Raw genomic sequence first — 15,491 nt, forward strand, 5'->3', positions numbered from 1 at the left:
GCCCCATCATTGGTCTCATTGGGAGGAATAACACCCCATCATTGGTATCAGTGGGAGGAATAGTGCCCCATCATTGGTGTCAGTGGGAGGAATAGTGTCCCATCATTGGTGTCAGTGGAAGGAATGATGCCCCTTCATTGGTGTCAGTGGGAGGAATAGTGCCCCATCATTGGTGTCATTGTAATAGTGTACCATCATTGCTATCATTGGGAGGAATAGTGTCACATCATTGGTATCAGTGGGAGGCATAGTGCCCCATCATTGGTCTCATTGGGAGGAATAACACCCCATCATTGGTGTCAATGGGAGGAATAGTGTCCTATTGTTGATGTAATTGATGTTATTAGTGCGTCCCATCATTGGTGTCAATGGAAGGAATTGTGCCCCATCATTGGTATCAGTTGGGGGAAATAGTGCCCCATCATTGGTATCAGTGGGAGGAATTGTGCCCCATCATTGGTATCAGTGGGGGGAATAGTGTCCCTTCATTGGTATCAGTGGGGGGGAATAGTGCCCCATCATTGGTATCAGTGGGAGGAATTGATCCCTTCATCGTTGATGTCATTAATATTAATAGTGTCCTATCGTTGTTGTCAATAGGAGGAATAGTGTCCCATTTTTGGAATCAGTGGGAGGAATAGTGCCCCATCATTGCAGTCAGTGGGAGGAATAGTGCCCCATCATTGGTATCAGTGGGAGGAATAGTGTCCCATCATTGGTATTAGTGGGAGGAATGGTGCTCCATTGTTGGTGTCATTTGGAGCAATAGTGTCCCATCAGTGTCAGTAGGAGGAATAGTCCCTTGATTGGTGTCAGTGGGTGGAAAAGTGCCCCATTGTTGGTGTCAGTGAATGTAATAGCGCCCCTGGGCCACAATTTGGAGACCACTGGTATAGAGGTTCTGAAGCTATAGAAAAATGTATTATATCTAAAAAAAATTTTTGCCAAATGCTATTGCCTGCCTAAATCTCTATTTTTCTGTGCCCCATAACAGTTGAATGGTGCACTGTGGCTATAGTGTGCTTGCATTGACATTTGAAGGTTGCAAACTGCCAGATAGCCCAACTGCATACCAGTAGATGTTCTTCAGCCTTGACGGGACTTGGCTTTCCCCTGCTTTGGTGTTTTCATAGCCTATGCATATTTAGAGACATCACCAGGAAGGGGGAAGTTGCCAACTGTGGTATTATTGCAGTTTTTGCAGCTTAGACTTGGGGTGGTCTTTGGAGTCTGTTAGCCTAAAGGCTTAACTAAGATCGACCCCTGCCCTCAGCTGCACCCCACGACCCCGAGGACAGCTAGAACTTGATCATTTCTGCCTTTCAAAGAGACTGAATCTCCTGTAAAGACAACCAACAAAAAGGGGAAGCCCAATACAACCCAAAAGACCCAACAATTTGTAACTATCCCACTATTCCACAGACCCCCAAGGATCCCTCTATCTAGGGCCATCTTTAATATCGATTGGACCCTGAGCAAACATTTTCTTGGGCCACCCGCCATGCATGCAGTTTTGTTCTCCGTCTGCTCTAAGACACACAATAAATAGCAGCTAAACTCAAAAGTTGTTTACTGCAGCAGATCTGGCAGCGATTGCGATTGATTGCCAGAGGTTACAGCATATCATTACCGCTCACTGATAAGTTTCTAGAGATTACAGCACATCATGTCTGCTTGCTGATTGATTGGTAGAGGTTACTGCACATCATTACCCCTCACCCATTGGTTGCTGGGGCTAGGGTGGGGGAAAGTGTGTGATTAGTGGCCATGGTGGTGGTGGTGGTGGGGTAAGTTGTATTATTTGGGGAGGAATGGGATCAGTGGCAGTGTTGGGGGGGGGGGGGTGTGATCAGTGGCGGTGCTGGAGGGTTTAGGGGATCAGTAGCAGTGCTGGGGGGGGAATGGGATGAGTGACAGGGCTGGCAGAGATGGGAAGAGTGGCAGTGCTGGTGGGGGGATGGTATCAGTGGCAGTGCTTAGGGGCAATAGGATGAGTGGCAGTGCTGGTGGGGGATGGCATGAGTGGCAGTGCTGGTGGGGGGATGGCATCAGTGGCAGGGCTTGGGGGGGATCAGTGGCAGTGCTTGGGGTGGATGGGATCAGTGGCAATGCTTGGGGTGGAAGGGATTAGTTTCCACCCCAAGCAGTGATCCAGATGAAAGAGGGGGGTGAGGAGAGGGGGAGGATGAAAGAGGGAGGGGGCGAAGAGAGAGAGGGAGGTGAAAGAGATGGGGGGTGAGAAAGAGAAAGGAGTGAAAGAGAGGGGGAGGGGTGAGAGAAAAAGAGGGGTTGAGAGAGAGGATGGGTGAGATAGAGGGGTGGGGGGTGAGAGAGAGAAGGGAGTGAGAGTGAGCCTTCCCTCCCTACCTCCATCATTGAGCCTTCCCCTCCCAACCTCCATCAATGAGCCTTCTTTTCCCACCTCCATCAATGAACCTTCCCTCCCCACCTTCATTATTGAGCCTTCCTCTCCACCTCCATCAATGAGCCTCCCGAACTCCATCAATGAGCCTTCCCCTCCCCACCTCCATCAATGAGCCTTCTTTCCCCACCTCCATCAATGAGCCTTCCCTCCACACCTCCATCAATGAGCCTTCCCTCCCCACCCTCATGAATGAATCTTCTCTCCCCACCTCCCCCCACCTCCATCCATGGGCCTTCCTTCCCCACCTTCATTAATGAGCCTTCCTTTCCCCACCTCCATCAATGAGCCTGCCCTCCCCCAACTCCATCAATGAGCCTTCCCTCCCCCACCTCCATTAATAAGCCTTCCCCCCCACCTCCATCAATGAGCATTCCCTCCCCACCTCCATCAATGAGCCCTCCCCCCACACCTCCATCAATGAGCCTTCCCTTTCCACCTTCATCAATGTGCCTTCCCTCCCCCCACCTCCATCAATGAGCCTTCCCTCCCCACCTACATCAATGAGCCTTCTTTTCCCACCTCCATCAATGAGCCTTCTCTTCCCACCTCCATCAATGAGCCTTCCCTCCCCACCTCCGTCAATGAGCCTTCCCTCCCCACCTCCATCAATGAGCCTTCCCTTCCCACCTTCATCAATGAGCCTTCCCTCCCCCCACCTCCATCAATGAGCCTTCCCTCCCCACCTCCATCAATGAACCTTCTTTTCCCACCTCCATCAATGAGCCTTCCCTCCCCACCTCCATCAATGAGCCTTCCCTTCCCACCTTCATCAATGAGCCTTCCCTCCCCCATCTCCATCAATGAGCCTTCCCTCCCCACCTCCATCAATGAGCCTTCCCTCCCCACCTCCATCATTGAGCCTTCCCCTTCCAACCTCCATCAATGAGCCTTCTTTTCCCACCTCCATCAATGAGCCTTCTCTTCCCACCGCCATCAATGAGCCTTCCCTCTCCACCTCCATCAATGAGCCTTCCCCTCCCCAACTCCATCAATAAGCCTTCCCCTCCCTACCTCCATCAATGAGCCTTCCCCCCACCTCCATCAATGAGCCTTCTCTTCCCACCTCCATCATTGAGCCTTCCCCCCACCTCCATCAATGAGCCTTCCCTCCCCACCTCCATCAATGAGCCTTCTTTCCCCACCTACATCAATGAGCCTTCCCCTCCCCACCTCCATCAATGAGCCTCCCTCCTCCATCTCCATCAATGAGCCTTCTCTTCCCACCTCCATCATTGAGCCTTCCCCCCACCTCCATCAATAAGCCTCCCCCCTACATCTCCATCAATTAGCCTCCCCCCCCCCACCTCCATCAATGAGCCTTCCCTCCACACCTCCATCAATGAAACTTCCTTCCCCACCTCCATCAATGAGCCTTCCCTCCCCACCTCCATCAATGAGCCTTCCCTCCCCACCCTCATGAATGAATCTTCTTTCCCCACCTACATCAATGAGCCTTCCCCTCCCCACCTCCATCAATGAGCCTCCCTCCTCCATCTCCATCAATGAGCCTTCTCTTCCCACCTCCATCATTGAGCCTTCCCCCCACCTCCATCAATAAGCCTCCCCCCTACATCTCCATCAATTAGCCTCCCCCCCCCCACCTCCATCCATGGGCCTTCCTTCCCCACCTTCATTAATGAGCCTTCCTTTCCCTCCCCTGTCTCCATCAATGAGCCTTCCCTCCCCACCTCTATCAATGAGCCTTCCCTCCCCACCTCCATCATTGAGCCTTCCCCTCCCAACCTCCATCAATGAGCCTTCTTTTTCCACCTCCATCAATGAGCCTTCTCTTCCCACCTCCATCAATGAGCCTTCCCTCTCCACCTCCATCAATGAGCCTTCCCCTCCCCAACTCCATCAATGAGCCTTCCCCTCCTCAACTCCATCAATGAGCCTTCCCCTCCCCACCTCCATCAATGAGCCTTCCCCCCACCTCCATCAATGAGCCTTCTCTTCCCACCTCCATCATTGAGCCTTCCCCCCACCTCCATCAATGAGCCTTCCCTCCCCACCTCCATCAATGAGCCTCCCTCCTCCATCTCCATCAATGAGCCTTCCCTCCCCACCTCCATCAATGAGACTTCCTTGCCCACCTTCATGAATGAATCTTCCCTCCCCACCTCCCCCCACCTCCATCGATGGGCCTTCCTTCCCCACCTCCATCAATGAGCCCCCCCCATCTCCATCAATGAGCCTTCCCTCCCCCACCTCTATTAATAAGCCCCCCCCACCTCCATCAATGAGCCCTCCCCCCACACTTCCATCAAAGAGCCTCCCCCCACCTCCATCCATGGGCCTTACCTTCCCACCTCCATCAGTGAGCCTCCCCCTGCCCCACCTCCAGCAATCAGCCTCCCCACCACCTCCATCAATGAGCCTTCCCTCCCCACCTCCATCAATGAGCCTTCCCTCCCCACCTCCATCAATGAGCCTTCCCCTCCCAACCTCTATCAATGAGCCTTCTTTTCCCACCTCCATCAATGAGCCTTCCCTCCCCACCTCCATCATTGAGCCTTTCTTTCCACCTCCATCAATGAGCCTCCCGAACTCCATCAATGAGCCTTCCCTCCCCACCTCCATCAATGAGACTTCCTTGCCCACCTTCATGAATGAATCTTCCCTCCCCACCTCCCCCCACCTCCATCGATGGGCCTTCCTTCCCCACCTCCATCAATGAGCCCCCCCCACCTCCATCAATGAGCCTTCCCTCTCCACCTCCATCAATGAGCCTTCCCCTCCCCAACTCCATCAATGAGCCTTCCCCTCCCCAACTCCATCAATGAGCCTTCCCCTCCCTACCTCCATCAATGAGCCTTCCCCCCACCTCCATCAATGAGCCTTCTCTTCCCACCTCCATCATTGAGCCTTCCCCCCACCTCCATCAATGAGCCTTCCCTCCCCCCACCTCCATCAATGAGCCTTCCCTCCCCACCTCCATCAATGAGCCTTCTTTTCCCACCTCCATCAATGAGACTTCCTTGCCCACCTTCATGAATGAATCTTCCCTCCCCACCTCCCCCCACCTCCATCGATGGGCCTTCCTTCCCCACCTCCATCAATGAGCCCCCCCCATCTCCATCAATGAGCCTTCCCTCCCTCACCTCTATTAATAAGCCCCCCCCCACCTCCATCAATGAGCCCTCCCCCCACACCTCCATCAAAGAGCCTCCCCCCACCTCCATCCATGGGCCTTACCTTCCCACCTCCATCAGTGAGCCTCCCCCTGCCCCACCTCCAGCAATCAGCCTCCCCACCACCTCCATCAATGAGCCTTCCCTCCCCACCTCCATCAATGAGCCTTCCCTCCCCACCTCCATCTTTGAGCCTTCCCCTCCCAACCTCTATCAATGAGCCTTCTTTTCCCACCTCCATCAATGAGCCTTCCCTCCCCACCTCCATCATTGAGCCTTTCTCTCCACCTCCATCAATGAGCCTCCCGAACTCCATCAATGAGCCTTCCCCTCCCCACCTCCATCAATGAGCCTTCTCTCCCCACCTACATCAATGAGCCTTCCCCTCCCCACCTTCATCAATGAGCCTTCCCTCCCCACCTCCATCAATGAGCCTTCCCTCCCCACCTCCATCAATGAGCCTTCCCTCCCCACCTCCATCAATGAGCCTTCCCTCCCCACCTCCATCAATGAGCCTTCCCTCCCCACCTCCATCAATGAGCCTTCCCCTCCCCACCTTCATCAATGAGCCTCCCTCCTCCATCTCCATCAATGAGCCTTCTCTTCCCACCTCCATCATTGAGCCTTCCACCCACCTCCATCATTGAGCCTTCCCCCCACCTTCATCAATGAGCCTTCCCTCCCCATTTCCATCAATGAGCCTACCCCCTATATCTCCATCAATGAGCCTTCCCTCCACACCTCCATCAATGAGACTTATTTCCCCACCTCCATCAATGAGCCTTCCCCTCCCCACCTCCATCAATGAGCCTTCCCCTCCCCACCTCCATCAATGAGCCTTCCCCTCCCCACCTCCATCAATGAGCCTTCCCCTCCCCACCTCCATCAATGAGCCTTCCCCCCACCTCCATCAATGAGCCTTCCTCCTCCATCTCCATCAATGAGCCCCCCCCCCCACCTCCATCAATGAGCCTTTCCTCCCCAGCTCCATCAATAAACCTTCCCTCCCCACCTCCATCTACGAGCCTTGGCCACCCATCACCCTGTTTCCCTTCCTTGGACCACTTTTGGTCGATCCTGACCACAGCAGACTGGGAACATCCCACAAGAGCTACAGTTTTGGAGTTGCTCTGACCCCGTCGTCCAGACATTACAATTTGGCCCTCAAATCCTCACGCTTGCCAGTTTTTCTCTGCTTTCAACACACCAACTTTAGGGACAAACATGTTTACTTGCTGCCTAATATATTTCACCCGCTTTCAGGTGCCATTGTAACGAGATAATCAATACTCACTTCACCTGTCAGTGGTCAGAATGTTATGGCTGGTCTTAAAATTAAAAAAGTTTATTTTTAGTTTTTGTTTCATATTGAATGAACTTGCATTTGCAGGTAATGGTTATGATAGCGCCTGCACGTGAGTGGTGTCCCGTTCACACCCGCAGACATCACAGCACGTGGAATTAGAAGCCTTAGAGAAGGCAATGTGAAGACAGCTGGATTCCCCTCCCTCCCGCTCTGATTTACATGCTAAGCTCCCAGTGGTTATGGCTAATTTTAGACTGTTCAAGCAGTAATGAGTCTTAATCCTTCTGGGTTTTCCCTGGGGGAGGGGGTGGGGATCCCCTCGGCGTGAAGGAGGCGGCAGCGGGTGAGACAGGATTTTAGTGCAGGCCGGCTGGGCTAAGGTTATGTAAGGATTGTTGCCTATGTTAGCATTATGTCAGAATTCCGTTATTATTATCTATATTCATATGGTCAGCATGGTCCACATAAGCTTTGTAGAGAACTCTTTGCAGGAATGTATTTATTTCCCATATTTACATTGCATCCGGTAAGTATTCACAGTGCTTCACTTTTTCCACATTTTGTTATGTTATACAGCCTTATTCCAAAATGGAATAAATTCATTCTTTTCCTCAAAATTCTACAAAAAATCCCCCATAACGACAACGTGAGAGAAGTTTGTTTGAAATCTTTGAAAATTTATTAAAAATAAAAATGGAAAAAAATCCCATGTACATAAGTATCACAGACTCCTCCCATGTACATAAGTATCACAGACTCCTCCCATGTACATAAGTATCACAGACTCCTCCCATGTACATAAGTATCACAGACTCCTCCCATGTACATAAGTATCACAGGCTCCTCCCATGTACATAAGTATCACAGGCTCCTCCCATGTACATAAGTATCACAGGCTCCTCCCATGTACACAAGTATCACAGGCTCCTCACATGCACATAAGTATCACAGGCTCCTCCCATGCACATAAGTATCACAGGCTCCTCACATGCACATAAGTATCACAGACTCCTCCCATGTACATAAGTATCACAGACTCCTCCCATGTACATAAGTATCACAGGCTCCTCCCATGTACATAAGTATCACAGGCTCCTCCCATGTACATAAGTATCACAGGCTCCTCCCATGCACATAAGTATCACAGGCTCCTCCCATGCACATAAGTATCACAGGCTCCTCCCATGCACATAAGTATCACAGGCTCCTCCCATGCACATAAGTATCACAGGCTCCTCCCATGCACATAAGTATCACAGGCTCCTCCCAGGCTCCTCCCATGTACATAAGTATCACAGACTCCTCCCATGTACATAAGTATCACAGACTCCTCCCATGTACATAAGTATCACAGACTCCTCCCATGTACATAAGTATCACAGGCTCCTCCCATGTACATAAGTATCACAGGCTCCTCCCATGTACATAAGTATCACAGGCTCCTCACATGCACATAAGTATCACAGGCTCCTCCCATGCACATAAGTATCACAGGCTCCTCCCAGGCTCCTCCCATGTACATAAGTATCACAGACTCCTCCCATGTACATAAGTATCAGAGACTCCTCCCATGTACATAAGTATCACAGGCTCCTCCCATGTACATAAGTATCACAGGCTCCTCCCATGCACATAAGTATCACAGGCTCCTCCCATGCACATAAGTATCACAGGCTCCTCCCATGTACATAAGTATCACAGGCTCCTCCCATGCACATAAGTATCACAGGCTCCTCCCATGCACATAAGTATCACAGGCTCCTCCCAGGCTCTTCCCATGTACATAAGTATCACAGACTTCTCCCATGTACATAAGTATCACAGGCTCCTCCCATGTACATAAGTATCACAGGCTCCTCCCATGCACATAAGTATCACAGGCTCCTCCCATGCACATAAGTATCACAGGCTCCTCCCATGCACATAAGTATCACAGGCTCCTCCCAGGCTCCTCCCATGTACATAAGTATCACAGACTCCTCCCATGTACATAAGTATCACAGGCTCCTGCCATGTACATAAGTATCACAGGCTCCTCCCATGTACATAAGTAGCACAGACTCCTCCCACGTACATAAGTATCACAGACTCCTCCCACGTACATAAGTATCACAGACTCCTCCCATGTACATAAGTATCACAGACTCCTCCCATGTACATAAGTATCACAGGCTCCTCCCATGTACATAAGTATCACAGGCTCCTCCCACGTACATAAGTATCACAGACTCCTCCCACGTACATAAGTATCACAGACTCCTCCCACGTACATAAGTATCACAGACTCCTCCCATGTACATAAGTATCACAGACTCCTCCCATGTACATAAGTATCACAGACTCCTCCCATGTACATAAGTATCACAGACTCCTCCCATGTACATAAGTATCACAGACTCCTCCCATGTACATAAGTATCACAGGCTCCTCCCATGTACATAAGTATCACAGCCATTGCTCAATACTTTGGTGAAGCTCCTTTGGCAATAGAGTATCTCTGTCCCTCTTTCCTCCTCATGTGTCCCTCATTTTGGTCTGACCTATATAGTTGTATATAAAATTCATTACTTATCTATCAAAAAGTGTTTCCCAGCGCTAAACCTTTCATCCAACTTCTAAATTGCTGCACCTGTAAATTCCAAAAGCCAATATAAAGGAATAGTAGTGGTAAAAAAAAGCAGCGGTGTATAATTTTCCAGGGATTGGTTGAAGCACAATAATTATTCAGACTGCCTATTTCCCAGCCCTCTATGTTCTGGAAACCTCCAGAATGCAGGGAGAAACAATCAAACCTACAGCCTGTGCAGTCTAGAACAGCCCAAAGAAATCAATAGCTGCTCCAATGACTATAGAGCAGCCAACAAATTTAATTTACCTATCATGCTATACTATGGGGGTACCATAGATAATGCTAACTACGTAAGGGCAAGTTTACACGAGCGGCGCTCTCCACTGCCTGTCCGCCGCCTTCGGTGGATCGCTTTTCAAAAGACAGTAGAGCAGGGGTGATAACGCTGCCTCCTGAATGCCCTTTGCTTTTTTTCAGGGATCTTCTTTTAAAATACTGTGCCGCAACCGCGAGCCAAGCATTTGACTTAGGATAGCAGCACAACCCCATCAACTTAAAAAGGGTGCAGTTAGGTTTGCACTGATACTAGTATCGGTATTGGTGCCAAAACTGAGCATTTGCACGAGAACTCGGGATAATGCTCCAATGCTTCACCTGATACCTGGGCAGTCAGGGGATGAACGGTGCAGCGGTGGGGGCAGTTACAAGCACCAATCCCCCTGTATAGATTGCAATAAAGCAGCTGGCAGCCGCTTCTCCTTCTCTCCCTCTTGCAGCTTTCAGCTGCTTTAATGAAATCGATACAGGGAGATCGGTGCTTGTAACTCCCCCCACCGCCGCACCAATCACCCCTGACTGCCCCCGTATCCTCCTCCAGTCCCCCTCTGTGTCCTCTATGCTCCTCCAGGCTCCTCCGTTCCCCCGCTGTGCTCCTGTCCCCCTCCGTGCTCCGCTCCGGTCCCCCTCCATGCTTCTGTCCCCCTCCATGCTTCTGTCCCCCTCTGTGCTCCTGTCCCCCTCCGTACTCCGGTCCCCCTCCATGCTCCTGTCCCCCTCCATGCTCCTGTCCCCCTCCGTGCTCCTGTCTCCCTCCATGCTCTCCTCCTGTCCCCCTCCATGCTCCTGTCCCCCTCCATGCTCCTGTCCCCCTCCGTGCTCCTGTCTCCCTCCATGCCCTCCTCCTGTCCCCCTCCATGCTCCTGTCCCCCTCCATGCTCCTGTCTCCCTCTGTGCTCAGCTCTGATCCCCCTCCGTGCTCCTGTCACCCTCAGTTCTACTGTCCCCCTCCGTGCTCCTGTCCAGTCCCCCTCCATGCTCCTGTCCCCCTCCGTGCTCCGCTCCTGTCCCCCTCTGTGCTCCGCTCCTGTCCCCCTCTGTGCTTCGCTCCGGTCCCCCTCCGTGCTCCACTCCGGTCCCCCTCCGTGCTCCACTCCGGTCCCCCTCCGTGCTCCGGTCCCCCTCCGTGCTCCGGTCCCCCTCCGTGCTCCGGTCCCCCTCCGTGCTCCGGTCCCCCTCCGTGCTCCGGTCCCCCTCCGTGCTCCTGTCCCCCTCTGTGCTCCGCTCTGGTCCCCCTCCGTGCTCCGCTCTGGTCCCCCTGCGTGCTCCGCTCTGGTCCCCCTCTGTGCTCCGCTCCTGTCCCCCTCTGTGCTCTGCTCCTGTCCCCCTCTGTGCTCCGCTCCTGTCCCCCTCCGTGCTCCACTCCGGTCCTCCTCTGTGCTCCGCTCCTGTCCCCCTTGTGCTCCACTCCGGTCCCCCTCCATGCTTCGCTCCCGTCCCCCTCCGTGCTCCTGTCCCCCTCTGTGCTCCGCTCTGGTCCCCCTCTGTGCTCCGCTCTGGTCCCCCTCCGTGCTCCGCTCCTGTCCCCCTCTGTGCTCCGCTTCTGTCCCCCTCCGTGCTCCACTCCGGTCCTCCTCTGTGCTCCGCTTCTGTCCCCTTCTGTGCTCCGCTCCTGTCCCCCTTGTGCTCCACTCCGGTCCCCCTCCATGCTTCGCTCCCGTCCCCCTCCGTGCTCCTGTCCCCCTCTGTGCTCCGCTCTGGTCCCCCTCCGTGCTCCGCTCCTGTCCCCCCTCTGTGCTCTGCTCCTGTCCCCCTCTGTGCTCCGCTCCTGTCCCCCTCCGTGCTCCACTCCGGTCCTCCTCTGTGCTCCGCTCCTGTCCCCTTCTGTGCTCCGCTCCTGTCCCCCTTGTGCTCCACTCCGGTCCCCCTCCATGCTTCGCTCCCGTCCCCCTCCGTGCTCCTGTCCCCCTCTGTGCTCTGCTCTGGTCCCCCTCCGTGCTCCGCTCCTGTCCCCCTCTGTGCTCCGCTCCTGTCCCCCTCCGTGCTCTACTCCGGTCCTCCTCTGTGCTCCGCTTCTGTCCCCTTCTGTGCTCCGCTCCTGTCCCCCTTGTGCTCCACTCCGGTCCCCCTCCATGCTTCGCTCCCGTCCACCTCCGTGCTCCAGTCCCCCTCTGTGCTCCGCTCTGGTCCCCCTCTGTGCTCCGCTCCTGTCCCCCTCTGTGCTCCGCTCCTGTCCCCCTCTGTGCTCCGCTCCTGTCCCCCTCTGTGCTCTGCTCCTGTCCCCCTCTGTGCTCTGCTCCTGTCCCCCTCTGTGCTCCGCTCCTGTCCCCCTCCGTGCTCCACTCTGGTCCTTCTCTGTGCTCCGCTCTTGTCCCCTTCTGTGCTCCTCTCCTGTCCCCCTTGTGCTCCACTCCGGTCCCCCACTATGCTTCGCTCCTTTCCCCCTCCGTTCTCCTGTCCGGTCCCCCTCTGTGCTCCGCTCCTGTCCCCCTTGTGCTCCACTCCGGTCCCCCTCCATGCTTCGCTCCTGTCCCCCTCCGTGCTCCTGTCCAGTCCCCCTCTGTTCTCCGCTCCGGTTCCCCTCTGCGCTCCGCTCCTGTCCCCCTTCGTGCTCCTCTGCCCCCTTTGTCCTCAATCTGTCAGGATGGAGAGTGGAGGAAGGAGCTGGTAAACCTGTCGTTTACTGGCTCCTTCCTTTTTCTGAATGAACAGAGTCAGTGATCACTGACAATGTCCATTCATAACTGAGCAGAGTAAACTGTGTATGTTATGCTTCAGTTTATGAATGGAGAGGAGCCTCTGTCTCCTCTCCATTCATCTTCAGTGCAGCTGAGGCTGCTGAGAAAGGGACTGGGGAATCTGTGCCCTCAGTCCCTTTCCCTGTCTCAAAGGGGAGACATCAGGGGTCTGTTAAGACCCCTGAACATCTCGCCAAAGCCCCCCAATAGGGCTGATAAAGAAAATTAAAAATTAAAAAAAAAATAAAGAATTGCAATAAGTAAATATGTAAAAACTTACATTGTAAAAATAATAAAAAATAACACTGACACCGTCAAAAATAAATAAATAAATAATTTAAAATAATTAAAAAAAACAAAAATTGTAAAAAATAAAATTGTAAAAAAAAATAAAAACAAAAAACTACTGACACAGTCCACGCATCTCAGTGTTGCATATAAGTGCCACTGTCACATGACATTAAAAAAAAGTATCCGTAATCGGTATCGGTACTTGGGGAAAAAAAGTATCTTGGGTACTTGTACTCGGTCCTAAAAAAGTGGTATCTGTGCAACCCTAGTTGCAGTACTGCCTGCAGTCTCCATGCAGCAGAGCTCAGAAAGTGGGGAAGGGACAACAGGCACGAGAGCCATTCAAAGATCACTTTGCATCTTCTCAATGAATGCAAAATGTTTTTTGATTGGACGAGGTGGAGAGGTAGGCGACACTCTGCTCTCCACGTCTTCTTCTGCAGTGATTTCCAGCTTCTAAAGCTGAGGCATTTTATGTAAAAAAAAGGGCAATTGTTTCTTATGCACATACAAAATATCATTTGGTTAGGGTTTGCATCTAGTTAAACTGTTAAAACTCGGTCTTCTACCATGTTAATAAATAGCAAAACTGCATATTTTTTAATTGTTTTGAGTAAGTTCGAGAATTGTCGTTATTCATCCTGTGAATATTTTCTAAATGCCCCCCCCCCCCCTCCATAACTTGGATATACTGTGCTTTTATTTTAACAGGAACAAGTGGAATATATCTTCCTCATCATTTTCACTGTGGAAAGTTTCCTGAAGATTATTGCCTATGGTCTGGTCCTGCACCCCAGTGCCTACATCAGAAACGGCTGGAACTTATTGGATTTTGTCATTGTTGTTATTGGGTAAGCTCTGACACCCATTCCTATACACCAATGTACACAATAATCACACCTTATCTGCTCTTTAGACCTCATGTCCTCAGATGTCAATTGAAAAAATTGTTTTTTTTTTTTTTTCTTGTAGCACTCAAACTGGATTAAACCTAGAAAAACTGTAAGGCCGGCCATAGACGGAGCAAATTTCTTTTCTTCAACCACGGTTTGCAGGAAAGAAATTTGCTCGATCCCCCCCCCCCCCCATTGACACAGACCGTGTTGACAGAGGAATCCCTCCCGCCGAGCCTTTGTGTTCTCCCAGCACGAGCGGGCAGGGGGAGCCATTCCTGCCGGTAAAAGACAGTGATTATTGCAAGCAGCTATAACAGCCGCTTGCAATAATCGAATGTAAAATCCAGCAGGCTGGTGGTTCCCAAGTTGATTGATCAATCAACTTAGGTATATTCAGCCTTCCCATACATGATTCGAACCATCTATGGACAGCTTTAAGGTCAAAGATCTCAACAGATAGTTGTTTAGAATCAAATTCCTCTATCCCTGGTTACTTCTGAATTGTCCCTCTTTTGGTCTAATCCAGTCAACCAGAGTATCAAGGAACCCTAGAGTTCCTCAAAAGGTTGCTAGCGGTTTCTCAAGCTGTGGCTGATTGATCTCCCATTTGATGGCAGATGCATTGTTCTGAAGCCAATGCCATTCTTTTTTGTCAGCCATTCTTATCTAGGGCACCAATGAACCCTAGAGTTCCTTCAGAGGTTGCTTGCGGTTGCTTGAACAGTGGCTGGTCGACCTCCCGTTTGATGGTGCTTGCGTAGAGCTGGAGCCAATGCAATTCTTTTAGGTCTAATACAGTAATTCTCAACCAATGTACCAAGGAACCCTAGAGTCCCTCAAGAGGATGCTAGCGGTTCCTCAAGCTGTGGTTAACTAATCTCCTATTTATTGGTGGATGCATTGTTCTGAAGCCAATGCCATTGGTTTTGGTCAGCCATTTGCAACCGGGGCACCAAGGAACCCTAGATTTAATTCAGAGGTTGCTAGGGGTTGCTTGAGCTGTGGCTGGTTGACCTCCTGTTTGATGGTGCCTGCATTAATCTGGAGCCAATGTCATTCTTTTAATTCTAAGACAGTAATTCTCAACCAATGTACCAAGAAACCGTAGATTACCTTTAAGAGGTTGCTAGCGGTTCCTCAAGCTGTGACTGATTGATCTCCAATTTATTGGTGGATGCATTGTTCTAAAACCAATGCCATTCTTTTTGGTTGGCCATTCTCAACTAGGGTGCCAAGGAACCCTAGAGTTCCTTCAGAGGTTGCTAGCGGTTGCTTGAGCAGTGGCTGGTTGACCTCCTGTTTGATGGTGACTGCATAGATCCGGTTGCTAGCAGTTCCTCAAGCTGTGGCTGATTGATCTCCCATTTAATGGTGAATGCATTGTTCTGAAGCCAATACCATTCTTTTTGGTCAGTCATTCTCACCTTGGGCACCAAGGAACCTCCTCTAGATGTTGCTAGGGGTTCCTTGAGCTGTGGCTGACTGGCCTCCCATTTAATGGTGCTCAGATAGTTCTGGAGCCAGTTCTTTTTGATCTAATACAGTCATTCTCAACAAATGTACCATGGGTACTAAGGAGCCCTAGGCTTCCTCCAGAGGTTGCTAGAAGCTGTGGCTGATTGACCTCTCATTTCATGGTGCTTGCATAGTTCCAAAGTCAATGCCACTTGGCAAAGCCAGCAACATGACACGATTTATCTATCTTCAGTACCATTTTTTCTGCTATCCACAAATGTAGGGGATTTCTTCCATTTACCCATAAAGAATTGATTTTGGTAAGGGTTCCTCAAAATCTGAAAAGTATTTTGGAGGGTCATCGGGGGTAATAAGGTTCTGAAAGGCTGGAGTAATGTGATCTT

General features: G+C 51.4%; 1 protein-coding gene across 5 annotated transcripts in view; it reads left to right on the plus strand.

Annotated features, from left to right (window-relative positions):
- CACNA1F (calcium voltage-gated channel subunit alpha1 F) overlaps window positions 1-15,491 on the plus strand; it is a gene marked incomplete at its 3' end in the record, with an annotated part of 158,349 nt that overhangs the window by 18,865 nt on the left and 123,993 nt on the right. For all 5 annotated transcript variants that reach the window (XM_073600743.1, XM_073600741.1, XM_073600740.1 and 2 more), the window contains 1 exon segment: window positions 13,448-13,587. In XM_073600743.1, coding sequence (XP_073456844.1) covers window positions 13,448-13,587 — 140 coding nt within the window.

The sequence above is a fragment of the Aquarana catesbeiana genome, linkage group LG09, assembly GCF_042186555.1.
Source record: "Aquarana catesbeiana isolate 2022-GZ linkage group LG09, ASM4218655v1, whole genome shotgun sequence".
NCBI classification, from domain to species: Eukaryota; Metazoa; Chordata; class Amphibia; order Anura; family Ranidae; genus Aquarana; species Aquarana catesbeiana.